Source organism: Capricornis sumatraensis, chromosome 3 (assembly GCF_032405125.1).
Source record: "Capricornis sumatraensis isolate serow.1 chromosome 3, serow.2, whole genome shotgun sequence".
In the NCBI taxonomy this organism is placed as follows: Eukaryota; Metazoa; Chordata; class Mammalia; order Artiodactyla; family Bovidae; genus Capricornis; species Capricornis sumatraensis.
This window is the reverse complement of record NC_091071.1, coordinates 8,987,095-9,012,765: the sequence shown is the minus strand read 5'-3', so window position 1 is coordinate 9,012,765 and position 25,671 is coordinate 8,987,095. Positions and strand designations below refer to the sequence as shown.

Genomic DNA, 25,671 nt, shown 5'->3' with positions numbered 1-25,671 from the left:
ACAGTCTTTCACTATTCTGACTCATTCTCATGACAAAAAGCTGCAAAAGGAAAACTCTTAGATACTAGTTGTGTTTTTAAGCCTATTCAGTTCAGTTCAGTTCAGCTGCTCAGTCATGTCCGACTCTCTGCGACCCCATGAATTGCAGCACGCCAGGCCTCCCTGTCCATCACCAACTCCCAGAGTTCACTCAGATTCATGTCCATAGAGTCAGTGATGCCATCCAGCCATCTCATCCTCTGTCGTCCCCTTCTCCTCCTGCCCTCAATCCCTCCCAGCATCAAAGTCTTTTCCAATCCTCAAATAAAAAGCAACGCAAACATCTCAATGGCGTTAAAGATTGGCCAAGAAAATGTGAAAGACAGAGCAAAGCTCCTCACCAATAAGGGCAGAAGTGGCCAGGCCCAGGGGCCGAGAGTAGCCTGCTGTCCACCTAGCCTCCCCTCAGGGGAACCTTTTAGGGTGATTCACTGCCCTACAGGCTGAGCAAACTGTTTGGGGAGGGTGGTGAGAACCAGGAGAACCATCAGTGACATCAGAAAGCTCGAGATGTGCTCTGTCGGTCTCCCTCCCTGATGGCCCTACAAAAGCGCTGGTGAGGAGTCCTGCTCTGCAGACAGCATGTGGCAAGCTGAGCCGGAAACAGCTCGCTGACTCCATCCTCCAGGAGGCCGTCAGGTCCTAGTGAGGCTATCATTTTGAACAGCGAGCCCTGTCGTGGTGCAAGTGACCCTGCACAACCTCAACAGCCATTTGGAATTTGAGGACTGAAGGGAAGCCAAAGCGTACTCAAAGTGCAACTTGTGACAAGAGATTAATTACAGTAGGGTTGTTTAAAAAAACAAAACAAAACAAAAAAACAGGCATAGTCTCTAGAGGTTGCACTGCACCATCTCCTGACACAGCAAAGAAACGCTGTTTCTAGCACAGAGTGGCTTTACAAAGCTCAAGTGAATCAGTTCTTCTTCTAGACTTAATCTCCACCAAGAAATTTCCTTCACGGAGAGAACCAGGCTAATCCTTAGCAATCACAAATTGAGAGGGAACGCTAGGTAACAACTTCCCGACACCTTCCTTCTACATACAGGCCTCCTGACACTGCCCTCTTGCTCCCCGCTCACCGGGGCCTCCCTGAAGGAATATGAGACAGGATGGGGAACTCAGGCCTCTGGATGCCTGCTGTGGAAACCTGTCCTCTCCCGGGACCTGGAGAAACAGTTCGGCCTCTTGACAAAATGGACTCCAGGGTAAGAACATTCTTAGAAACCCGAACCCCTTATTAAAAGGGCCTCAATTGGCACTCTACTAAAATTGGTTTCTCTGAAGCCAGTTCAAGAATAGCAGAGAGAAACCAGATGTCAACGATCCGTCTGAACGACCTGTGGAACATTCACATAGTTAGTACAGATATTTGCAAAACTGACCCTATTTACTCAGGTGCTTATTTGGGGGAAAGACATACCTTCAATGCAGGTACTAAAATGATTCCCGTGGTCTCTAAAAATGGTGCTTGTGAAGAAGCGACCACTGCAGTGACAGCCACATCTGGGGGAGGCAGAGTCAGCTGCAGTCTCATTTCAATTACAAGAAACCTCTGAACGACTGGAGACCTAGAGGACCCTTCCGAGGTCCACAGGCCTGCAAAGACGGAATCCGTGGGAAGGCTTCTCATCATGAGAGTTGGTTTTCAAGCCTCTGCCCACCAGTTCCAGGAAACCCCTCCAGGAGACCAAGTCCCACCTGCTTAACTCTGGGCAGGGGGTTTTCAGCCTCAGAGATGCTCCCGCTCCCCTCTGAACGAAAACACCAGTTGAAATCAAGTCCTCTTGCTGGGGAGCAACTGAAGTCAACAGTCGCTCAGGCACTTGGTGGCACACACACCCACCCTCCCCGCTCATTTCTCCAGATTAAGTTGCAGTCAGGCTCCGACCGCAAGGTAAGCCGATTCACCCCCTTCCCCAGCAGTCGGGCCTCTCCCAAACAGAGTCTGCAGCCCTACACCTTGCCCACTGGGCCACAGAAGCCAGCAAACTACCCAGCGGCACCTCCTCAGCATACGATCTGCTTGCCGAGAAGCAGCACCCAGCACTGACATGAGGGCGCACCCAGGATTACCCAACCAAACCCTGGCATCCCATTTCTAATCATTACAAGCTTCTAAAATAAGCTCACAAATCTTGTAACTTCTGAAAGCAAAAGGCTTTGCCCACTGAACAGGACATCCTACTAAATTTGGACATGACTTTCCAAATGTAAAATTGTTAGTTTTACGAACAGCTAAAACACTCAAAAAAATAAAGACAAGCATTAAATATTACGTAAGGTTTTCTTTTATTTAAAAGATCATTCACAAAATACCATATCCATAGATTTACTTTCTGTCGTCATATAGCTGAATGTGTTAAGTGTTTGGAATTCCATTCTTACATTTAAAAGTCAACTGGATTGCCCAGAAGTTTAGATGAATTTGTTTTGTTCTTAATCTTTTCCACATTGAAGATGTAAGTAGGTCATCTGAAAGCATCAGGTTTGATTACAACCACATAATGCATGTCTTTCTTTAGGTAAGTATTGGTGTTACACAAATGGTTCTTATCTCAGAAGCAAAGATGACAGGTGGAAGGAAGGATAGGAGGCAGAGTTCTGTGAATTGCTGAGACCTGGGGACAGGGAGAAGCCGAGGGCGGCAGCTAACGAGGAGCTGTTTCCTAAGTGCGCCGCCCAGGCCCGGCTGCCCCGGCCCTCCAGTCTTGCTGGTGAGGGTCTCTCTTTTCCGGGGCTCTAGCCGAGCCCGGACTGCTCCCAGTGGGATGAACTGGGATTCGGGTGCTGAAAAATGTGTTCACACATAGGTGTCTGAGCTCAAAAGCTGCTGCCTAGCTGCCCGGCCCTGGGTGCGAGCTGAACACTCTATGTGGGAGTGAACGTCCTGAAGCTGAGACCTGGTGACCTTGGGCCACCTCCCTGTTACCTGACAGCTCTGCATAGTCAAATTCTCAGTTCATCAAGTCAGAGAGTAAAGTGCCAGATCCTAGGCCCATTTTCATTCCAAAATTAAGGGACGGTGGGAAGCACAGGCTCTCACTGTGACTTAATGCTGGGGGACAGAGAAGCACAGAGTGAGGCAGGACACACAGTGGGGGTCTTGAGAGGGAGCCGCGTCCACACAGGGGTGAGCCCAGCACAGCGCCGCCCCCTGCGGCCCCCAAAGCACCTCTGTGCCCAGCGGGGAGGAAGCTGGACGGCATTTCACCACATCCAGCCACAGAGGGGCCTCTAGGACGGCTGGCGCCCGAGGGAGACCAGCCTGGACACAGTGCTGGAAGAGTGATAAAAACACGCGAGCGCAGCAGGGCACTGAGTCTGCCTCCTGCGTGCACGCCCCACCGACAGTTCACACCATTCTCTCAGGTTCTGCTGTTTGAAACGTGAGCCTCTTCCGCGTGAACAGCCCATCTGGGAAGCGGGTAGTGGAGTCAGGACTACCTATAAATAGTTATAGGAAGGAATCTGCAGAGATCAACAGATACTTTATCCTTGTTTTGAAAGCAAGGTGTCCCAAAGGCTGTCTGTTGATCCCAGCTGACTAAAAACAAGGGGCTATCCAACGTGGGACTTGCTTTCTTCCTCGGAAGCCACAGCAATACAGAACTCGACATGCAGGTCAGAAGAGAAGCACTGAGAAAAGGCAAAGGAAAAGGCCAGTGCGGCAGAAGGAAAAGGCGAAAGCAATGGAGAGAAACGCAGCACTCCAACCCAAAGAGCTCCGGCAGGGCGGCCGCCTCTGCCCCTCCAGAGAAACTCGCGTGCTGGAAGGAGACAAGGAGCGGGGAGGGAGAAGGACAGAAGGGAAAGGGGAAAGGAGTGGCAGGGAAGAAAAAAAGCACAAAACAGGCACTAGGCAGATACAGCAAAGCCAAGAATGTACTAAAAACCACTTGTTAACTGCTGACATGCACTCACAAGCTCTGTGTTTCCGTTGTAAGGAGGACAAAGGTCAGGCGCAGGAATGGTAACTGCAGGACTGCCGGTCCGGGGGGCGAGCCAGGCTGTGGTCTCGCGCGAACGCCCCCCACACCCCATTCCCTCCCCACCACAAGCTCATTCTTGCTCCTTGTGAACGACTTCCTCTCTGGGCCTGGCTCCCCCAAAGATGGCAGAGTTGGGGTTGGCTACTTGATTGAGGGGCGTTGCGACTGTTCGAGGTTTGAGCTGGAGCCGTGGTCTCTGTGCTCGTTCCTCTGGGGGAGGGAAACACAGCGTGGTTTACCAAGGCATCGCGAGAAGGCGCCCTCCAGCCGCCCGTTTACACGTCACCATCATACCTTCTGTGGGTTCTCTGAAATCCATATTGGACCCTCGAAGGGGAGGGCCATCTCTGAAACGACTTCCCATTGGGGGGCCTGTTCGCCGGTCACCTGGGCGACTCCCTCCCCGGCCTCCTAAGAAGTCATCCCTGAAACCTGTGGAAGGAAGAGAACCACAAAGGATTTTTTATACTCCCGTCTCAAAGCTGATTATACAGCTGTGTGAACTGTTTGCGCTCCATTTAAAATTCCTTAGTTTGTCCAGCATCAGAAATTTTTCCGAGATCAAGTGCACTCAAAACGGGTTTAAATGTGAATCTGCTGGGCAATTTCAACACTGACAGACTTTTTTAATCGTAGAAGATTAAAAAAAAAGAATCTTAGGAGAGAAAAATTAAATGAGCTGTTTAAATTCTTAAGTTTGTAGGAGAAGCCAGTAAGATTGTATCCTAACAAGGCTTAAAACAAAACTCAAAGCACATTTTATTGTTTCTGATTATAATCTATAGTTGTTAAAAAAAAGAAAAACCTGAAATTTAGAAGTTACAATTTAGAATGCAAAAACACACACACAGCTAGATTTGAAGACAAAATAAAAACACCAAGTCACCCCTGGGTGACCACTCCCCTTTTTCCAGTTTCTGCTGCCATTGAGGTGTGGATCATTCTAAAAGCAAAGCACCTCTGTGTAACCAAAGCTCTCATCAGGCCCACTCCCTTCCCAAAGAGGGAGTCAGAGAGCAGGAACCACACATCCAACCCACACCTCTTACAGCTGCAAAGGGCTTCCCCCCAAGTCCTCTGTGCATCCGCTAAAATAATTACCAACACAAGTGAACTGCATCTCATTTAAAATTAGAGTAAGCTGCCATTGTCTTCAGTGTGAAAAACATTTTCTCAATGGACTTTTAAGAACCTTAAGCCTTACTCTGTTTTGTATTTAACTGAAAGTCACTGGGGAGGGGGGCGAATTGTTTTAAGATAACCTTTTAACAGTACAACCTTTCGCTTTCAATAAAAATTTAAGATTATAATTAAACAAATGCGCTTGCCCTCTATGTTTAAGCTCCTGCAGGTGACTACTTTTATTCACTCCAAGGATGGTGTCACAGCTCAAAGCTTTGTAGGAACTTATACCTGAAGAAGGATCCTGAGCTTGAGGAACAGTCTTCTGATACATTAGTTGGTCCCCCTTATTCACTGATTTCATGTTTGCCAATCTGTCTACTCACTAAAACTGATTTGTAATCCCGAAATCAATACTTGGGGCCTTCTGCTGTCATTCTGACATGCACAGGGCAGGGAAAGACTTGTCACCTGACACATATATTCCCAATTGAGTTACGAACAAGCCTCGGCTCAAATACGAGTGCCCTTTTCACAACCGATTTAACGCTGCACTTTCTGCGCTCTTTGGGAGCGACTCTGCTATTTAGAGTGCTGGCTAGTGCTCCGAAGACCAAGACGGCTGGGTGTGCCTGGTCAGAGAAGCCTTTCTCAGGCAGGGGTTACAGCGCTGTCACCTGTGAGCTCACCGTTAACCAATCAACTACGTACATATTAAACAACGGTGATGTATCAACTGGCTGACAGAAATATGACCAAAGGCTCACAAGACTGAGCCTCACTATGGCGAGTATTTCCCTAGGAACAACGGCTCAGGATCTGCTAACCGGGTGTTTGCAAGAACCTAACATTGTGAATACAGAGAATCAACTACCTTGATTGGTAGGTAAGGTTTTAATTTTTTTGGTCTTTAAAGGTAGCAAGGAATCTTTAAGTTGATAAAGTTATCTGAAACTCAGTTCAAAGACTACTTGTTTGAACAATTCCGTTTTTAACAAAACAAGTAATGAAAACAACTGTAAAAAGACTTAGACCAGCAGGAGCACTGCTCTGGGGGAAAACCTAATTTGGACACATATAATCAAGTCTAAGGTTCTTTGTGAAATCACTTTTAACAACCAGAGCATTCACCATTCATTAAAGAAGCTTAATCAGTACTCAAACAATTCACCTGACATTTTCCCCACCTAAACTGTGAAGTGTACCTTTCCTCACCAAGTATGAAAGTAAATTCCCCTTTAACGAGATTAATTTTTGCTTCAGGGTTTAGCATAAAACAAATCAGCTCACACATACACTGACAAGGCACATACACACAACTGCTATCAGTACTCCGTCCAGGATCATGAGACAAAAGCACAGCAGGGGAAAGAAAACAAGCCAGCGTTCCTTAGCCTCGAGTGACACCCTCGCTTCAGCATCTCTCCTGACATGAGCAATGGGGAATAAAGAGGATGGCCTGACACTGACAACCGTCTTCCCATCAAGAGTGACGGCAGATTTCCAGGAGGCACACTATCCAGGAGAAACTTCTGAGCTTCCTTTGCAAAGTTTAGTTTAACAAACTGTCTATTTCTGGTTGACAGGGACCTTATTTGCTTTCTTCTTCGTATTTTTTGTACTGCTCGTATTTTTTTTTTTTAATAAGGAGTGTGTGTCAAAACCAGACATCGTTAGAGTCAGAGAGTCTACCTGCACAGATAACCTGCACAGGCTGTACTCCGCCTCCTGGGCACTGCTGGTTTTAGATACAGTATAGTCTACACTGGTTGGTCGCAAGGCACTTTTTCTGGCTACAGTCACTGTATGTCTTGCTTCAGAGTCACAAAAACCCAAGCTAGGCAGACAGCAGAAAGGTATTAGTTCCTCCGGTAACCTCCAGAGCTGCGAACTCGCTCTGCTATTTCCTCAGTACCAGGGAATGCAGAGCTTGCAGACGGGCGGCCACCACCCACTGAGTCACTGACTACACCTGACCTGGCTCTGAGATGACGTCTGCTGCATTTTTCAATCAGAGACTAACTTATACATAAAATTACAGGTTTACTGGATTATATTGTACTTTTATAAATAAGCTCATTTCTGATTGGCTACAGGACTTGGGGTAATTAAATTATCCAAGAGATATAAGTAGCCGTCTGTTTAGCTAAAGCAGTACTGGAAATAAATTCTTTAAGAAAATTTTGACTTCCAAGACCAGTTCTTCCCACACCCACCAGCTGCCTTCTACAGAGTTTTGCTCTGGGGGACGACAGGGTTAGGGGGAGGCACTAATGCTCTCCTCTCACAAGGTGGCCAGTGCAGATGAGCTCCAGTTTACAGGAAAGAAACGACCTGTGTTTCATTTTCTACCTTATGGTTACAATGGACATTCTGACCAAATATTAACTACTTTCATCATTAAAAAAAAAAAGAGAGAGAGAGAGATGAGAAATGTTTAGGACATCAACTCTTCAAAGCCTGGCATGCAAACTGACCTCTTGAATCGACACAAGGAGGTACCCACAAGTCTGCTTCGATGAGTTGAGAAAAGCAATTATCGAGGACTACGTCCACCTTTAAGAAACAAAGAGGTCAACAGGACTGCTTCTTACTATCTAGGAGGGAGCCACCAGGAACCACTAGTATGAGGCTTTCTGTAAGCTTCTAGAACCTCCACACTACTTCTAGAAGTAACACTCATCTATTCGTGCCGTACACACTAGACCCCACCAAGGAGAAAGACTCACTGTGAGATACAGGCATGTTTTAAGAGCAGTAGGCAAAGAAATGGTAACAAAACAAGGTGGATCAGTTCAACTTGGTCTCGACGTAGCAGCTTTCACGTCCTACCCCAAAACACTGAGGCTCTAATAGAGGCTTAATGCGTGCCTGGGTACCTTTCAGGAAAGTTTCTTTTGTGAGAGGATCTAAGGCAGTAGTCCGGCCAGGCGGGCTACTCACAAGAACCATACAACGGCAGCAAGGCCACCAAAAAGGGTAAGTGGTGACACTTTAAATACTGATACCGGAAATCCCATCTACCATGAGATTCTCAAGAGCCGCCCATTCCTGAGAATACACAAAAAAGGTAAAGTTGAGGTTGATCATTACCTTGCTGCACAAACATGTAAGACGTACAACTCATGTGATGGGAACCTCACTGAAATTTTAGAAAAGTTTTTTGCTGCCAAAAGGAAGAAGAAAAAAACCCAGGCTTGCAGAAGCATCACCCATTCTTTATAAGATTTTACACGTTCTTAAAAGCTCATAAATACCTAATTAGACCCACGAGATAAGAGGTCTACTACAACCTACAAGACTTGTAATCAGTGGGCATAGAACAACTTTTATGTTCAGCTGTAGAAGAACCAATCACCTCTGTCATCTGGTCCACCTTTCCTGAAGCCAAAGCCGCCTTTATCTTGTTTTCTGCCTTCTGCAATGTCCACACGAAGTGACCGGTCACCCAAGAGCTAATAAGGGGAAAATACGGTAAGTACTGGCAAGACAAAAATCCAGCGACTACCACCACAGAGAAGACCCGAATATACTTACTGCACCATCGTATGTCAAGGCTTCCTTCAGGGAATCCACTTCATCAAACTCTACATAGCAGAATCCTGCAAGAGAACACAAACCCTGACTTCCTCCAGGAACTCCAGGCTAAAGGTACAGCAGGATCCTGCCTGCACCACTTCCTACCTCACAACCACCACTGCTGTTGCGCCTAGATGGCCACGGACGTGCAGAACCTGAAAGTGCATATTCTACTTTCTAATAAACAGAATTTGCCTGGACGTCCTTCCTCCTAACTATATTCTATCAGAAAGTGCTAACCTATTTGGGTATTGAAATAGTAGCTATTTTTATAAAGCTTTAACTTTTAACCATAACATTAAAACCTTGCTTGGGTCATTGAAGAGCTGTTAGTTCTGACTTCTGAATGACGTCTAACTTCTGAATAACTTCTGAATAAATCTAACGGGGCTTTAAGACACAGATTTCAAACTGGATACTAAACACGCTTTGAAGGAACACTACATTGAAGGTGCCTATTACTTACCGCTCAGGTAGTTGGTATAAAATCTGTTTTACAAGGCTAAAAAACACACCCTCAGCAACAATCACATCCTCTTCAGAAGGCTAATTAATTAAAGACAGCTAGTCTGGGTGCTTTATTGACAACCTGAGTCCTTGATGCTCCATTCTGACACAGGCCTGTAAACAGAGGACACTCCTGGCAGAGGAAACCACACCCCCTCTCTCCCCGCTTAAACCTCTGAATAAGCCTTTCCTTCTACTTTCCTTCTACTAGCATTTCCACACTCTAGTCCATGCCCTCTCCTTGCCCCTTGGGTTAAATCTGGGTTAAGACCCCTCCCCCACTGCCCCTGTGCTCACACTGCCCCCTGTATTACCCCCTCCCCTCCCCCTCCTGTATGATTACAATTCACCCTCAAACCCTACTGGGACAGCAAGCACTACAGCCTGGGTCCTAACTTTTCCTGTTCACCATCTGCTCACACAAAGAACAGCTGGAGAGCCCCCATCCCCAGCTGGGACTGCACCTCCGTATCCATGCCTCTCCCACGTGGATTCAATGTTCAGAGAAACTGAGAAAACCACTTCCAAACTCAAACAGGCAACAGCCGCCTGGTCCCTCTAGAGCTCACACTTGCCTCACAGTAGAGCTGCCAAAGATGCACTTGTATGAGACAAACTCTTAAAATGCTGCCACTGGCTTGGCCCTGAGGCTGGCTTCACCCCCACATTTGTATTCCCCTCAGATAAAATATTCCCAAATAGGCTGAATGCTAACAAAGCGGCAGAAAGAAAACCTAGTGGGAATCATTTTTTATGGTCATGTCCACAGCAAATGAGAAGCTGTATTCTAAATGCCTTGGTAATGACCATTCACCCACATATCTGTATCTTAAATTTGAATTCTTAATGCTTCCTCGCAGTGTGACTTACTTCTACAAGCTTAACAGGTACACAGGTTTTCATTATTTGATCACTTACGATCAAAGGGTCTAGGTTCTTAGGTGAGAAAGCTTTCAAAACGACAGAAACAGAGAAGCACTCTGCTGAGCAGCACCGCCGCTTCCTGTGCAGCCCCCAGCCCACCGCAGCCTCTCTGCGCTCTTCATGGGTGCATTTCTGCGTCAACAAAGCAAACCAAATGCCCTTGGACCCTGCATCACGCACTAAATACAGGCACAGCCCCCTCCATTCAGCTAGATGCCAATGCCATTTGATTCCCCATTCCCAGCCCTTCTCTGCTCAAGAGCCCTAAAGAGACTAATCCACAGACACTAACTTGATCTGAAATTTGACCCCATCACTTCCCCAAACACACGTGCTGAAGTCACAAATGTACACTGACAAGTACTAGGTTACTTTTTGGACTTCACAGGAAAACCACCCCCAAATGCACGAGTCAGCCAAGCTGATGTACACCTGAAAAGTCCCGAGTTCCATTTGTTCATTTCGTTCCTGGGAACTCCTCTGGCAGAGACAGAATCGCTACACAGGCTAGGCACACTCCAGATTTACTTCGGCGTGTGCCCCATTTTCTACAAACTAAATTATAAATACCTCCCCTCCCTGCCACGTAGAACTGAAGGCCTATGAGTTAAAGGGCTATGTTTATTTCAACTACCTGGACTAGGCAAATGTTCCAACACTTTCCTAACTAGAGCCCTCCGCGTCAGACCCACTCTCCCCCTTACAATAACACAGTAAAACGCCCCTGAACTCACCTTTGAATTTGTCTGTGTCTTTGTCTCTGACTAGCCGTACACTCCTTATGCTGAGATCCTTGAAGATAGCGTCGATGTCGCCCTGAACTGTATTAAAAGGTAGATTGCCCACATATGCTGTGTAGGGCGGCTCTGTGGGCAGCTCCTTCTGGCTGCGGGAACCATGGCCGCCAGCACTGCCACGGGACCTAGGGGGGAAAAGACAGGACTCAAGTCTGCCCGAGCAGGCTTGCCCCGGAGGGCCAAGGAAAACGTCTCCCACTCAGCCACCCCACCTTGGTGAAATAAACCCAGCTACATTGTCCTGAAGTGACCAAGTATTCCAAAATTCATTTATGGAAAACATGCCTATTTTTGGATGACAAAAACGTCCAGAAATACAGAATCTGTGTAAACATAGATTTCCCTAGAGAATCAAATCCAAACAGAACATCCTCCTACAGAAAAGGGGTTCTCCTATTCCCTAAATAAGAATAGGAGAACAGAACCTAAGCTAATGCCCTCCCTCACACCCAATAATACTAACACATACAGAAATGAACTGTCCAACTTCCTGTCCTGAAGCTGAAGTTTAACTCATTCACAATATAACTGTCTCTTGCTACTGTCTGATGGATAATTTGCTCTCATACAGATTTTTGTGCAAGTACTATGTACATACATACTCTCCATTCTGCCACGCACTGCCTCGCTGGGTCCTCAAATATACATGCATGTGACTAATTCGCTTAAGCCTCAATGCAATTTCCTCGGCTGAGACAAGAGGCGTTTACTTGTCCATGCTGGCTCGGTCAGTCAAGAATCCGCCTGCAATGCGGGAGACCTGGGTTTGATCCCTGGGTTGGGAAGATCTCCCGGAGAAGGGAATGGCTACTCACTCTAGTATTCTGGCCTGGAAAATCCCATGGACAGACAAGATAAGCCTGGCAGGCTACAGTCCATGGGGTCGCAAGGAGTTGGACACGACTGAGCGACTTTCCCTTTCACAGAGCTTACAAGCGGCAGGACCTTGACTCCATCACATCATTGCTAATGTGAGAGGCAGTGGTTTAAATCCCAGCTCTACCGATATTTACCTGGAGGAGTTACTCAATTTTTCTAAGCTTTATTTGGAAAACTGTGTCAATACTAAAAAAGACACTGAATTACTGAGAAATTACATATGCTGCTGCGTACACAGCTTGACACACAGTGCATACGAGTAGAATGACAGCGACCACCATCACGGCCATCTACAACCTGAGATTTACAATGCTTTATGGGTAATTTTAAAATAAGTGGGGCCATTATACATTTGCCCAACCCACAGAGTGGAACGCACCCCGTCAGGAGGGAACCCCCCTGCACACTGTCAGGCAGGCTTGCTGACCGGGCTACTGTGCCGCGGCAATGCCGATGTCCACAGCAGGGACGCTGCGCCTCTGTGGGGCAGGGGCCACGGGAACTCTGGACTTTCTCACCAATTCTGCTCTGAACCTACACTAGTCTGCTAAACTAATGAAAGGGAGGGGAGCTCTTCTTTACATTAATAATGATGTCAGCTACAAAATGCAGGAGGAATCATGTAATTAGAAAACCACACCAACACAGTAGTGACTGATTCAGGCAAGGCTCAGTTACCACTGTAACAGGTAACTGAACTTCGTATCTCCAGTAATGGGACAAATTTAAATGACATGCCCTCTATTTGAGCACAGACTCTTCAAATGCACAGAAGTCATGAAAGACTTTTCTAAGGCAGGGAGACTAATGAAATAACTATGTATGACCTTTGGATCCCAGAACAAGCAGCCATAAGAGAAAAAGCAGATGGAGAAATTTGAAACTGGTGTGTATAAATATTGTTGTAGCATTAAATCTCATAGGCGTGATAATCGGTACTACAGTTAGCAGGATGCCTCTGCTCTCAGGAAGACAAACTTACTTAGGAATGAAGTGTCAGGACAGCATTTGTTTCCAAAGGGTTTGGCACAAACGTCATGTGTGTGTGCATGAATCTATAAAGACAGACAACTGTGAAACTTGCGAATCTACTACAGTCCACTGTATCATGCTCTTTCAACTTTACTGCAGACCTGAAAGATTTCAAAATAAAATGTTTAGAGGAAAAAAATTTAAAAGAGGGAGGTGCCACTTTTAAGAGACACTTAAAGCAAATGAGTCTCCTCACATGACTCAAAGGTCTGCCCAAAGGCAATCTTCCCTTTTTTCTGTAAGGTATAATATTAATACCAGGTCTTGGAAAGTAACTTGACTTTTAAAATTCACACAGTGCTAGAAATATCATGAAAGAAATTCCACAACTTGCCTGACATGAATTCTAGATACCTCAAATGTTTGATAATAAATACCTTTAAGACAACACTTGAATAAGAGAAAAACAGACTTACAAGTGAATGTGGCTTATTTTGCATTTCAATAACCATAAAACCTAAAACATTTTCAGGAAGATACTCCTTGGGACTGGGTACTGAATGTATAAAAACAGTACAAACACTCAGAAAACTGTCAAAACAGAGAACCAACTATAATTTAAAACACTTAAAGTAACACCTGGTGGAAAACAGCCCCTTGCTCTCAAGTAGCTTATGTCTGAATAGCACAAATAAAACAAAAATAACTGTAAATGCATACACACATGCTTGTGTATATATTTACATAGATACATAAAAAAGGCAAAGGGCTAAAATGATCTTAAAAAAAAATCAATGAGAAGGTGAGAAGGTGAGGATCAAAGAATGGTAAATTTGGCAGGGGTACATTTAATGACCCAAGAAAACAGGAGGGAGAAAGACTTGCTAAAAGGGCATGTGAGAACTTCTGTGGGGTGCTGGACAGAGGACTGAAGAGACAGGGTGGACCGACCTCTGACTGAGTGCGGTCAGAGCCTCATGAGCCTTGATAAGGATCGTGACTAGCAAGAACGCAGGATGGTCAGATGCCAGCTCTGGCTTTGGGAAGAGGAAGCCTGAAGAACCCCACTTCAGGCAAGCAGTACTTTAAGAGCAGGAGCTGTGGAAAGAGCCAACTCAGACCCATGAACCCTCTCGTTTCACCCTAGCCTCACACAACTGCCAGCGGTTTAACACTATAGATTTTTTTCAAGAATTACAGAGGCAGTCCTAAATACTGCCCTACCTGATGCCCTCAGCTCTACAGGACTTGAGTGGTTTTTAGCTTTTCACTGAGTAGTTCACTGAAGACACTACAGGGCAATGGGGCTGCAGCCGGACAGATTTCAGTGTATTTCCTCTACCAGGAGCCTACAGTGCGCCAGCAACTTGAGACAAACCCCAGAGCAAACGCATGCAAGTAATAAAATGATGCACGCGGTCAGCAACCAATCAAATGAAAAGTCAAGTGTCAGAAAGCCTTTGAGCTAAAATTCTTAGGAGATACTTAAGTTTAGAGGGAACTATTATTCTAAATAAGCTATGTTAATAAGCACTTTCTAAAATAGGTTAAAACACAGAAGACTCATCTGGCACCTTAGCTTGGTAAAAGACCTTCTCTAAATCACCTCTGTACCTCCATTTTTGCATGTTATTTTATAAATATTCAAATTTTTATGTTATAGAGGAGCTTGAGACTGACCATAAAGATACTTTACAAGACTGATTGCTTTATAAAAGTTTAGTAACAATTCTGAAGTGTTATGGGTAGATTAAACACCCTGCGGGATACGCTGCTCATGCAGAAGCAGGCTGACTAGCAGCTGTGGACGTAAAACAGGCAACAGACAAGGCGATGCTACAATTCAAAGACAGAGCTGAAGGTCTGTGCTGCGCTCCCAGCCCCCATCACCTGCCCCCATCGAGCAAGGGTCCTGCCCACTCATGCCTGCTGCCGACAGGGACAGCCTATTGATAAAATATATATATATATATATGAAAGTTTTAAAGTAATAATTACATCCTCAGTCATTTCAGAAAGCCAACTTTCAACTCCATGTGTGACCATAATCCTATGACAGATCACGTTTCTTCACTCAAGTCAACAAAGTATCTGAATGTCTATTAAATACAGAGCACCATATAAAGGGCACAAACCTAAGACTCAGTTCCGACCAGCAAGCAGCTGGTAATTCAGCTACGGGGGTCCAGGCATCTGGACAAAGAAGAAATCACATCCCAAGTAAAAGACGACGGAAAATTCAGGAGACAGTAATGAGCACCATCTCTGCAGGGTGGCGCAAAAGCCACTTGAACTCTATTTTCCAGACAGCAGACAAAACACTGAACTCAACATGATAATGTGAATAAGCGAAGATAAAGAGGAGAGGAGACCGGAGGAAGGGTGACTGTAAGAAAAAAGAAGAGAAGAGATTAATAGGACAGGGATTACAATCAGCAAGTGGATGAAACAAAATTCCAAAGTATGTAAGATAATAAATAATGAAGGACACATGCTGTTCTTTCTGGGGAAGAATTTTACAAAGACTTCTAAGTGAATCAGAAACTAAACAAGACATCCCTGGTGGGGCACGGATAGGAAGCCGCGTGTCAATCAATGCAGGGGACACGGGTCCGATCCCTGGTCCGGGAAGATCCCATATGCTGTGGAGCAACTAAACCCGTGCGCCACAACTGCCGAGTCATGTGCCCCAGAGCCCGTGCTCCGCAGCAAGAGAAGCCACTGCAACAAGAAGCTAACCCACTGCAACTGGAGAGTAGCCCCCACTCGCCACAGCTAGAGAAAGCCTAGGTGCAGCGGTGAAGACCCAGCACAGTCAAAAATGAACAAAAAACAACTATACAGAATCTTGTCTTGTTGCTGTCATTTAAGACCAAGTATTAACCTCTGGGCTAACTGGAACATCATGTGTTCTCTGCCTCTAGTACTTCTAGGTGATAACTGGGTTGGCTCCAGTTCAGTTCAGTCGCTCAGTCGTGTCCAACTCTTTGCGACCCCATGAATCGCAGCACGCCAGGCCTCCCTGTTCATCACCATCACCCGGAGTTCACTCAGACTCACGTCCATCGAGTCTGTGATGCCATCCAGCCATCTCATCCTCGGTCGTCCCCTTCTCCTCCTGCCCCCAATCCCTCCCAGCATCAGAGTCTTTTCCAATGAGTCAACTCTGCCGGGAGAAATATCAATAACCTCAGATATGCAGATGACACCACCCTTCTGGCAGAAAGTGAAGAGGAGCTAAACAGCCTCTTGATGAAAGTGAAAGAGGAGAGTGAAAAAGTTGGCTTAAAGCTCAACATTCAGAAAACGAAGATCATGGCATCTGGTCCCATCACTTCATGGGAAACAGATGTGGAAACAGTGGAAACAGTGTCAGACTTTATTTTTTAGGGCTCCAAAATCACTGCAGATGGTGATTACAGCCATGAAATTAAAAGACACTTACTCCTTGTAAGAAAAGTTATGACCAACCTAGACAGCATATTGAAAAGCAGAGACATTACTTTGCCAACTAAGGTCCGTCTAGTCAAGGCTATGGCTTTTCCTGTGGTCATGTATGGATGTGAGAGTTGGACTGTGAAGAAGGCTGAGCGCCGAAGAATTGATGCTTTTGAACTGTGGTGTTGGAGAAGACTCTTGAGAGTCCCTTGGACTGCAAGGAGATCCAACCAGTCCATTCTGAAGGAGATCAACCCTGGGATTTCTTTGGAAGGAATGATGCTAAAGCTGAAACTCCAGTACTCTGGCCACCTCATGCGAAGAGTTGACTCATTGGAAAAGACTCTGATGCTGGGAGGGATTGGGGGCAGGAGGAGAAGGGGACGACCGAGGATGAGATGGCTGGATGGCATCACGGACTCGATGGATGTGAGTCCGAGTGAACTCCGGGTGATGGTGATGGACAGGGAGGCCTGGCGTGCTGCGATTCATGGGGTCGCAAAGAGTCGGACACGACTGAGCGACTGAACTGAACTGAACTGAACTCTTCTGATGAGGTGGCCAAAGTACTGGAGTTTCAGCTTCAGCATCATTCCTTCCGAAGAAATCCCAGGGCTGATCTCCTTTAGGATGGACTGGTTGGATCTCCTTGCAGTCCAAGGGACTCTCAAGAGTCTTCTCCAACACCACAGTTCAAAAGCATCAATTCTTCGGCGCTCAGCCTTCTTCACAGTCCAACTCTCACATCCATACATGACCACAGGAAAAACCATAGCCTTGACTAGACGGACCTTAGTTGGCAAAGTAATGTCTCTGCTTTTGAATATGCTATCTAGGTTGGTCATAACTTTTCTTCCAAGGAGGAAGTGTCTTTTAATTTCATGGCTGTAATCACCATCTGCAGTGATTTTGGAGCCCCCCAAGATAAAGTCTGACACTGTTTCTACTGTTTCCCCATCTACTTCCCATGAAGTGATGGGACCAGATGCCATGATCTTCGTTTTCTGAATGTTGAGCTTTAAGCCAACTTTTTCACTCTCCTCTTTCACTTTCATCAGGAGGCTTTTTAAGCTCCTCTTCACTTTCTGCCAGAAGGGTGGTGTCATCTGCATATCTGAGGTTATTGATATTTCTCCCAGCAATCTTGATTCCAGCTTGTGCTTCTTCCAGTCCAGCGTTTCTCATGATGTACTCTGCATAGAAGTTAAATAAGCAGGGTGACAATATACAGCCTTGATGTACTCCTTTTCCTATTTGGAACCAGTCTGTTGTTCCATGTCCAGTTCTAACTGTTGCTTCCTGACCTGCATACAGATTTCTCAAGAGGCTGGTCAGGTGGTCTGGTATTCCCATCTCTTTCAGAATTTTCCACAGTTTATTGTGATCCACACAGTCAAAGGCTTTGGCATAGTCAAGAAAGCAGAAACAGATGTTTTTCTGGAACTCTCTTGCTTTTTCCATGATCCAACAGATGTTGGCAATTTGATCTCTGGTTCCTCTGCCTTTTCTAAAACCAGCTTGAACACCAGGGAGTTCATGGTTCACGTATTGCTGAAGCCTGGCTTGGAGAATTTTGAGCATTACTTTACTAGCATGTGAGACGAGTGCAATTGTGCGGTAGTTTGAGCATTCGTTTGCACTTCCTTTCTTTGGGATTGGAATGAAAACTGACCTTTTCCAGTCCTGTGGCCACTGCTGAGTTTTCCAAATTTGCTGGCATATTGAGTGCAGCACTTTCACAGCATCATCTTTCAGTATTCTTGCCTTGAGAACCCCATGGCTCCAGTAGGGCTGATCAATAGCTTTGGTCTTTCACGTTGCCATCCACAAACACTTACTAGCATATATCACGTGGCATGAGGCACTCTTCCTAGATCCTATATAAAATCCCAGTAAGGCTGCCTTTCTGAGAATAAAATGCAAGGAAGCAACAAAGACAAAATCCTCTGAGTGTGCAAAGAAAGGTCAAAATGTGTAATTTACTTCATTTCGAGACAATAAGCAAAAAAGGTAAGGCTGTCAAAAGCCAGCCCCTTATTTCATTAACATCTTACCAGCCCCCTTACCTATTAACATCTTACTTTAGTAAGACACACTGATTACAACCACTGAACCAACATCAATACATTTACCAACTAAAGCTCAGTTTATTCAGGTTTTCTTAGCTTTCACCTACTGTCTGTCATTTTCACGTCCCAGGATCCCATCCAAGATGTCACATTACATTTCAATTTGAGCTTAGATTTTAAAAACCAAGCCCATGGACCGACTGAAGACACTGCACTCCCAAGTAGATCTTTCTCTAAGTATGGATTTCCCAAGGCCTTCAGTTAGCACTCAAAATTAAATCCTTTTATCCTGACAACTATCATTACTACAGGATGTGCATGAAAGCCTCTCCAAGTTTCTGGTGAACACTGGAGGTGGTGTGGGGGGCAGTGTCTGGGGTGAGCTCTTCAGTGAGCCCTATTTCAAGGGGCTCTCTCTGCTGTGAATGGGAGCTTCGTAATTCAGTCACATCTGGAAGATACAAAAAGCAATGCAGAACTGCAACCTTCTGAGGCAGGAACTCTTGTTCACTTCTTTATCTCCAAAACTGCCACAGTATCTGCTCCTTATCAGGGTAGAAGGAATGAAGCCACAAGCCTGCCAACTACTTCAGGATTGCAAGTAACCTCTTTCACCATGATGGGTACTCATTTAGATTTTCAGATGGCCTCGAAAAGAACATTACAGGATCCTTTATTTGGTTCTGGCTCTGTCTCCCCAGAGGCAAACCTTTCTTCCATTTAACAGTTCCATGGGCTAACCAGCTGCAGTAGTCCTGTTAAACCAAACCGTGCAGAGACCTCCACAGATCTTGCTGTCGGCCGCCATGTAAGTCAAGACGGGGCACCACACTGTACCATTACTCGTGCACTTGCAGTATTTAAAAAAAGAAAACAGTTCATCAAATACCATTTGTCTAGAGTCCATATATATGCACTAACATACTATATTTGTTTTCCTCTTTCTGACTTCACTGCGTCCAGCAGGTTCTAGGTTCATCCACTTCACTAGAACTGACTCAAATGTGTTTTTTAATGGCTGAATACTATTCCATTGTATGTATGTACCACAACCTATTTGCAGGGAAGGAATAGAGACGCAGATGTAGAGAATGGAACTCGTGGACACAGACACAGGGGAGGGAGTGTGGGACGAATGGAGAAGTATCAACAAACGCACACTATCAGGTGTAGGCCAGAGAGCTGGTGAGAGGTCGTGCGCGGCACAGGGAGCCCAGGCTGGCGCTCCGTGCCGGCAGAGGGAGGGGCTGGAGGAGGGGAAAGGGAGGAGGGGTATGTATAAATGTGCTGATCTGCACTGCTGTATGGCGGAAACCAACACAGTATTGTAAACGATTTTTTAAATATTTAAATTTAAAAATAGGGGGAAAAGGGGAGGGAGGAATTCCCTGGCAGTCCAGTGGTTGGTCAGGACTCCACGCTTTCACTTCCAAGGGCCTGGGTTCAAACCCTGGTCGAGGAACTAAGTTAAGATCCCATGAGTGAGTGGTTCACACAAAAAATAAAAAGCCATCCTTAGCAAAGAATTTTTTTGATAAAGTGGTCAAAATGATTAACTTTATTAAATACTACCCACTTTTAAAATATCCTGTTACCAAATGGGAATGAAGCACTCTGCTGCTTACAGAAGTACGTGGTTAGCTTGAGGAAAAGCCCTCCTGCGAGTGAGTTACAAGCTGAACCAGCTATTCATTTCACGGAACAACACTTTTACCTGAAAGAACTAACCAACTGTGGTCCAGACTTGGGTGTCAGGCACTTTCATGTAAATGAAGCGAGTCTTGTCCCTTTCAGGAAACTAACAGTACTATCTGCTGCCAATGATAAAATGCAGGCTTTCAAGCAAAACCCAGAATTTTAGAAAACTTGTATCTATCAACATACACTTGACAGTCTCCCAATTCCTGAAATTTTTCTGATGAACTGGATGGGGACATTAATGAACATGATTTTTGATACTGTATAGTGAAATATGTCAACTTTTGGAAGCTCTGCATTAACTCAGTGAACTGGTATTTTCCAAAGGACCAATATATCATGTTACCAAAAAAAATGCACAGGTAAAAGATACACTCAAAATATAAGATAAATCTATATGGATTTTAATGTAAGAGATGTTTATTGTTACAATTCACCTTTATGGAAATTACCACCTGGCAAGTTTTAGTAGGTAAAAATTAAGAGTACCTACAATTAATCTAAAAAGGCCATTAAAACAATCCTCCCACTTCTAACTGTTTATCTCTGTAAGGCTGGATTGTCTTAATGTCAAGCAACCTACCTTAAGAGTGAATACAGAAACAGCTATGAGAAACCAGCTGTCTTCTACTAAGCTAGATATTCAAAAGGTTCCAGGGAATTCCCTGGTGGTCCATTGGTTACGACTCTGCACATTCACTGCAGAGGGCCCAGGGTTAACTCCTGGTCAGGGAACTACCATCCCACAGGCTGTGGGGCTTGGCCAAAAAAATCAGGGGGCTCCCTCCAAAAATGCAACTGATTATTCCAATTATAGAAGAACAGCATGTGGAACAAGGGGGGGATCACCAGCTCCATCTACCCTGTGCTGGAGTACAATGGAGGTGCCATGTTTTCAACAGAGTATCAGTATACGTGAACACATCCCGAGGGTCCTTTCAAGAACATTAAAAAAAACTATGATATGCTTGGCAAACTTAAAAAATCCAAGGATATTCAATGATTCACAAACACAACTTAGACATTACAGCTATGAAGTCCCATCAAAATCAGCTGGTCACTTGTGCCCTGAGCGTGCAAGTATAACCACCTGTCCAAATGATGCAAAGGCAAAGAGCCAGGCATGGTCTCCTGCCCAACACTCTCCTATTCCCAGGGAAAGCTGGATATGATCCAGGACTGACTCCCTGATGCCCCGACCCCCTCAGCCAAACATTCTGCTCTGTACATTCCAAGTTTCTGGGAAGATGCCTTGATTCTGTGTGAAGTCTTTCTAGAACACTAAGGGTAATTTCAAATAGAAATATAAATTTTAAAAGCATATAAGGATTTTTTTAAAAGAAATCTCAGAAGCATTTTAATAGTCCAACATGAACTGTTACAAACCAATAATGTACAAGAACGAATTACTTGATACTAATTTATGATACTTATTATATATGCTTATTATAAATGTTTTATGCCTATAAAATGAATAGCATTCCCTTAACTGACTTTAGAAATATACCCAGGAAAACAATAACTCATTCCAGCTAACTCTCAATAGAAACTTCCCCATTCTTACTAACTCCAAAGGAAATATTTTAAGAATTAAAAAATTATAAATCAACAGCTATCAATTATTAAGCATTTATGTTCCAGATACCGCGCTGCAGTTTAACATCTCATTTAATATTCCAACAGCTCTACAGAGGAGTTTCTATCTTATATGTGGGGGAAATGAGGCTTAAAGAGGTTAAGGAACTTGTCTAGACCACACAGCTAATACACAGCTGAAAGAGAGAACACTTGAGCTCTTGTCTGACTCATTCTAATGCCATGGCTTCTGCCCGAACATCTCTGACATCTCAAAGACCTCTTGGTAAAACCAAGTATTTGAAGAGAACAATGACTTGGAATCAAGCACCGGGAGACTAAGGAGGGGAGAGCAGGATGACAGTAAACCTAAGCAATTTGCCATTTGATAGGTTTTCACAATATGCCTTTCAACACCTTTACAGATCCTGTCGTCAGTGAAACTAGTTAGCTTTCATACACTTTCTTCTGCATCATAAGACTTAAAAATAAACAGACATTTAAACACAGATGCCAAGGTTAAGTCCTATAAGACTCAAAGATCAGAATTCTAACCTCCCCCCGCTGGAATTTAATAAAGAATATTTAACTTTGTAGTTTAATTCATTTTTAGCAGGTACCATTCCAGCAATATCAATTATTGTTAATTCTAAGTTCCAACTGAACTCTCAGGATCGATGCTCCTTTTAGGTTCAGCACTCAAAAGGCCTTTTGTAGTTAGAAATGTAAAATTAGTGTCAATGGCACGTTATTGCCAAAGGCAAATGAAAAATGAGAACCTCAGAAAGCTAGGTTAGCAAAGTGCAAAACAAAAATACACTCAAGATCTGGTACAATCAACTGATAATTTGGAATTCTGTTTTGACTCGATTTCTGAGCAACAATGCAGTCCCTGGTTCTCCCCTCTGCTGCTGGGAACATGCCTTTAGAGGCTAGGGAAATAAAGCAGTAGTTCAACATTGCTTCCTGACCACCATACTGGTTATTACACACAACTACAGAATAAACTTACAGGGAATGTATAATTATTATTAAAACCCAAGTTTTTAGATTTTGACAAACCTGCCATCCCCTTCACCTGTGACCCAAGTTGATTATAGAGTTAAGACATCCTATCTAAGGTGTTTTAGATGAGAGAAGTGAGTGAATGAAAGTCACTCAGTTGTGTCAACTCTTTGTGACTCCACAGACTATTCAGTCCATGGAATTCTCTAGGCCAGAATACTGGAGTGGGTAGCCTTTTTCTTCTCCAGGGGATCTTCCCAACTCAGGGATCAAACCCAGGTCTCCCGCATTGCAGGAGGATTCTGTACCAGCTAAGCCATTGAAGGAAGCCCAAGAATCCTGGAGTGGGTAGCCTATCTCTTCTCCAGCGGATCTTTCCAACTAAGGAATTGAACCAGGGTCTCCTGCATTGCAAGTGGATTCTTTACCAACTGAGCGATCAGGGAAGCCCAGACCAGAAACAAGGTGCTTTACAAAAGTGGCAAACACAGACTCCCCTGGCAGTCCAGTGCTTAAGACTTTGTGCTCCCACTGCAGGGAGCGTGGGTTTGATACCTGGTAGGGGGACTAATTACAAAGATTCACATGACACAGGGTGAAGCCAAAAAAAAAAGAAACAAGCATGAAACAACACAGGACCATTCCATAGGTGGTAATCATCTGTAATGGTTAGGCGCTGTATCTGAATGTAAACAGCACCGAGATGTGTATTGTGCACACATGCTCAGTCATGTCTCTTTGCGACCCCAAGGACTGTAGCCCGTCAGGCTCCTCTGTCCATGGAATTTTCCAGACAAGAATATCGGAGTGGGCTGCCATTTCTTCACCAGAGGATCTTCTGAACCTAGGGGTGGAACCTGTGGCTCCTGCATTGGCAGGCAGATTCTTTACTGTTGAGCCACTCGGGAAGCCCTGAGACAAGTACTGATGTGAACATAACTCGATCACTGAAGATCATCTGATCCTATCATTTTGTTAAATTTCCAGGATCCCAATAACTGATAACTTCCGACTTGATGAAGTTAACATTAACCATCTGGAACAAGAAAGTTTTGGCACAGATCACACCACTACATGTCTGGTCCTCTGAGAAGTTTCTGGACCCACTCCAGACACTGCCTTAAAAAATAACACACAAATTCACCAACAGATTTTTTAAAACTACTTTTTAGCTACCTGAGCAATATCTCCTATGTATTTTATATGAAGATGAAGTCAAGTGGAAAATTCCAAGGTCATTTATAGAAAGTGCTTAATGCAAAAGGATTTTTTGTTAAAAAGCTTAGGAAATGTATTGTGCCAACTAATACTCTCACATCGGTTTTTGGAGTGCATCTGGGCAAATGGCTAACACTGTCTTTTCTCTTTTCTACTATTCTGATAAACAGCATCTTAAACGAGAATTTTACTTTTGATCAACTTGTTATTAAGGCAGTCCAACTGTCAAAACTTGATACACACAGGAAGACTAACTCAAACACCTCAAGTCACCAAAACATCTGGTACATTTGTCAAAAGCAAGAATTAAAAAAAAAAAAATCCCCAGGTTTTGTATAATACAACTAACATTGTAGTCCCAAACCAACTAAAATTCCTTGGATCTGTCTTAATCTGAACTACTGTTTAAGTTTTCCTGGGTACTTCCAAATGTTTTTTGAAACTAGGAGAAAGGAAAAAATACTAGTTATTAAATTTCAAGATGACTTAACTACAAATTTGATGTCTAGAAACCTACCCCAAAGGCAGTAATTGTACATGTAATCCAACATCTATTTCTTTTTATTAGCAAATAAAGTATTCTTTGAAATAACAGGTAGCTCCACCTCCCCCAACTTCCATGTTCTACAGTCATGAATGATACTTGGTGCACTCAGGCACCCAAACAAGCTTTTATTTGAGCCATTCCCAAACCGAAGTATTAAAAGGTCATTCTTCACCAAACAAAGATACTTTTGGGATTGAAACTCAGGAGACTGGACACCTCAGTAGGTACTATTGTGGTGTTTTCCTGGGAAAGTAATCCTTCCTGCAAATCACACAAAGGCAAAGTGTGCCCTTGACAAATATCAAGATGTTCATAGCCTATCTCCTAAATTCTGTATGAGGTTACTCGTGTATAAAAAAAAAAAATGCAGAGCGGGTCCCTGGAATTAAGCACCATAAGCTTTTAATTAACTAGACACGGATTTTTCCTTTAAACAAGGTGCACATATAGTCTGTGCATGACCAGAATCAGAACGAAGCTAAATGCGATTCCTTCTCCAGGTCATAACATTTATCTGCCAGTAAGCACGTAGCACTTGTCAGTAAGGCACTCTGATCTAAGGAAGGATAAAAGGAAAATGCTACCGTGTGTGTTTGTTTTGGTTGGTCTTGGGCTCCAGCTGCCAAATCCCAGCCTCACCCGAAAACGGAAGGGAATCACCTCTCTCTCGGCCTTCCGACCCGACACAGCCCGCTGGTCTCATGGCCAAACGGGCCCAGCACACTTGCAGCGCGGGCTGACAACAGGAAGCCGCGGCCGGGACATGGCTGGGGCCGGGCAGGCAGCGGGCCCCCACCCCCGCTCTGCAGCAGAGCCCCGCGCTGGCCCTGCCGTCCTGGGGGATGGGGCTGGAAGCGGGAGCCCGTCGTACCGGGCCCTCAGCGCCACGGCAGCCCGGCCCTGCGACCGAGGAAGAGGAAAGACACGTCGCGGGCGGCGGAGGAGACACAAGGAGGGGTCTGTCCCTCGAGCAAGCCCCTGGGAGCCTAACCGCCGCCGCACCCTCCCCGAGCGCGCCATTTCCAGGCCCCGGTCCTCCAGGCGCCTCTACGCGGCCTCCGCCGGCCCAGCCGGGCCCCTACGGCTCGCCGCTCCCGGTGTGAGCGCGGGAAGGCCGCCGCCCATGGGCCACCCCCCACCCCGCCACCTCAGACTCCCGTCCGCCTCCCGCGCCCAGCCGGGGCCCGCGCACGCTCGCCTCACCCCCTGCCGCCGCCGAAGCTGCTGTAGGCCCGATCGTCGTAGGTATCGAAGTCCGCCATTTGCCGTCTCCGCTCCGAGAGGAACCAGGGTGAGCGAGGAAGGACCTC

At 45.1% G+C, this 25,671-nt stretch overlaps 1 protein-coding gene and 1 non-coding gene across 2 annotated transcripts; both read right to left on the bottom strand.

Moving 5' to 3' along the window:
• Window positions 1-2,325: 2,325 nt before the first annotated feature.
• Window positions 2,326-25,671, bottom strand: EIF4H (eukaryotic translation initiation factor 4H). The gene is made up of 6 exons (XM_068967183.1): window positions 25,565-25,671; window positions 10,898-11,085; window positions 8,691-8,755; window positions 8,512-8,608; window positions 4,326-4,463; window positions 2,326-4,241 (listed from the first exon to the last, which is right to left on the bottom strand). The coding sequence occupies exons 1-6, from the start codon at window positions 25,621-25,623 to the stop codon at window positions 4,102-4,104; spliced, it is 687 nt and encodes a 228-aa protein (XP_068823284.1). The 5' UTR covers window positions 25,624-25,671; the 3' UTR covers window positions 2,326-4,101.
• LOC138077315 (small nucleolar RNA SNORA32) lies at window positions 9,926-10,048 on the bottom strand. Its single transcript, XR_011144763.1, has one exon. It is a non-coding gene; the product is annotated as a small nucleolar RNA SNORA32 (small nucleolar RNA).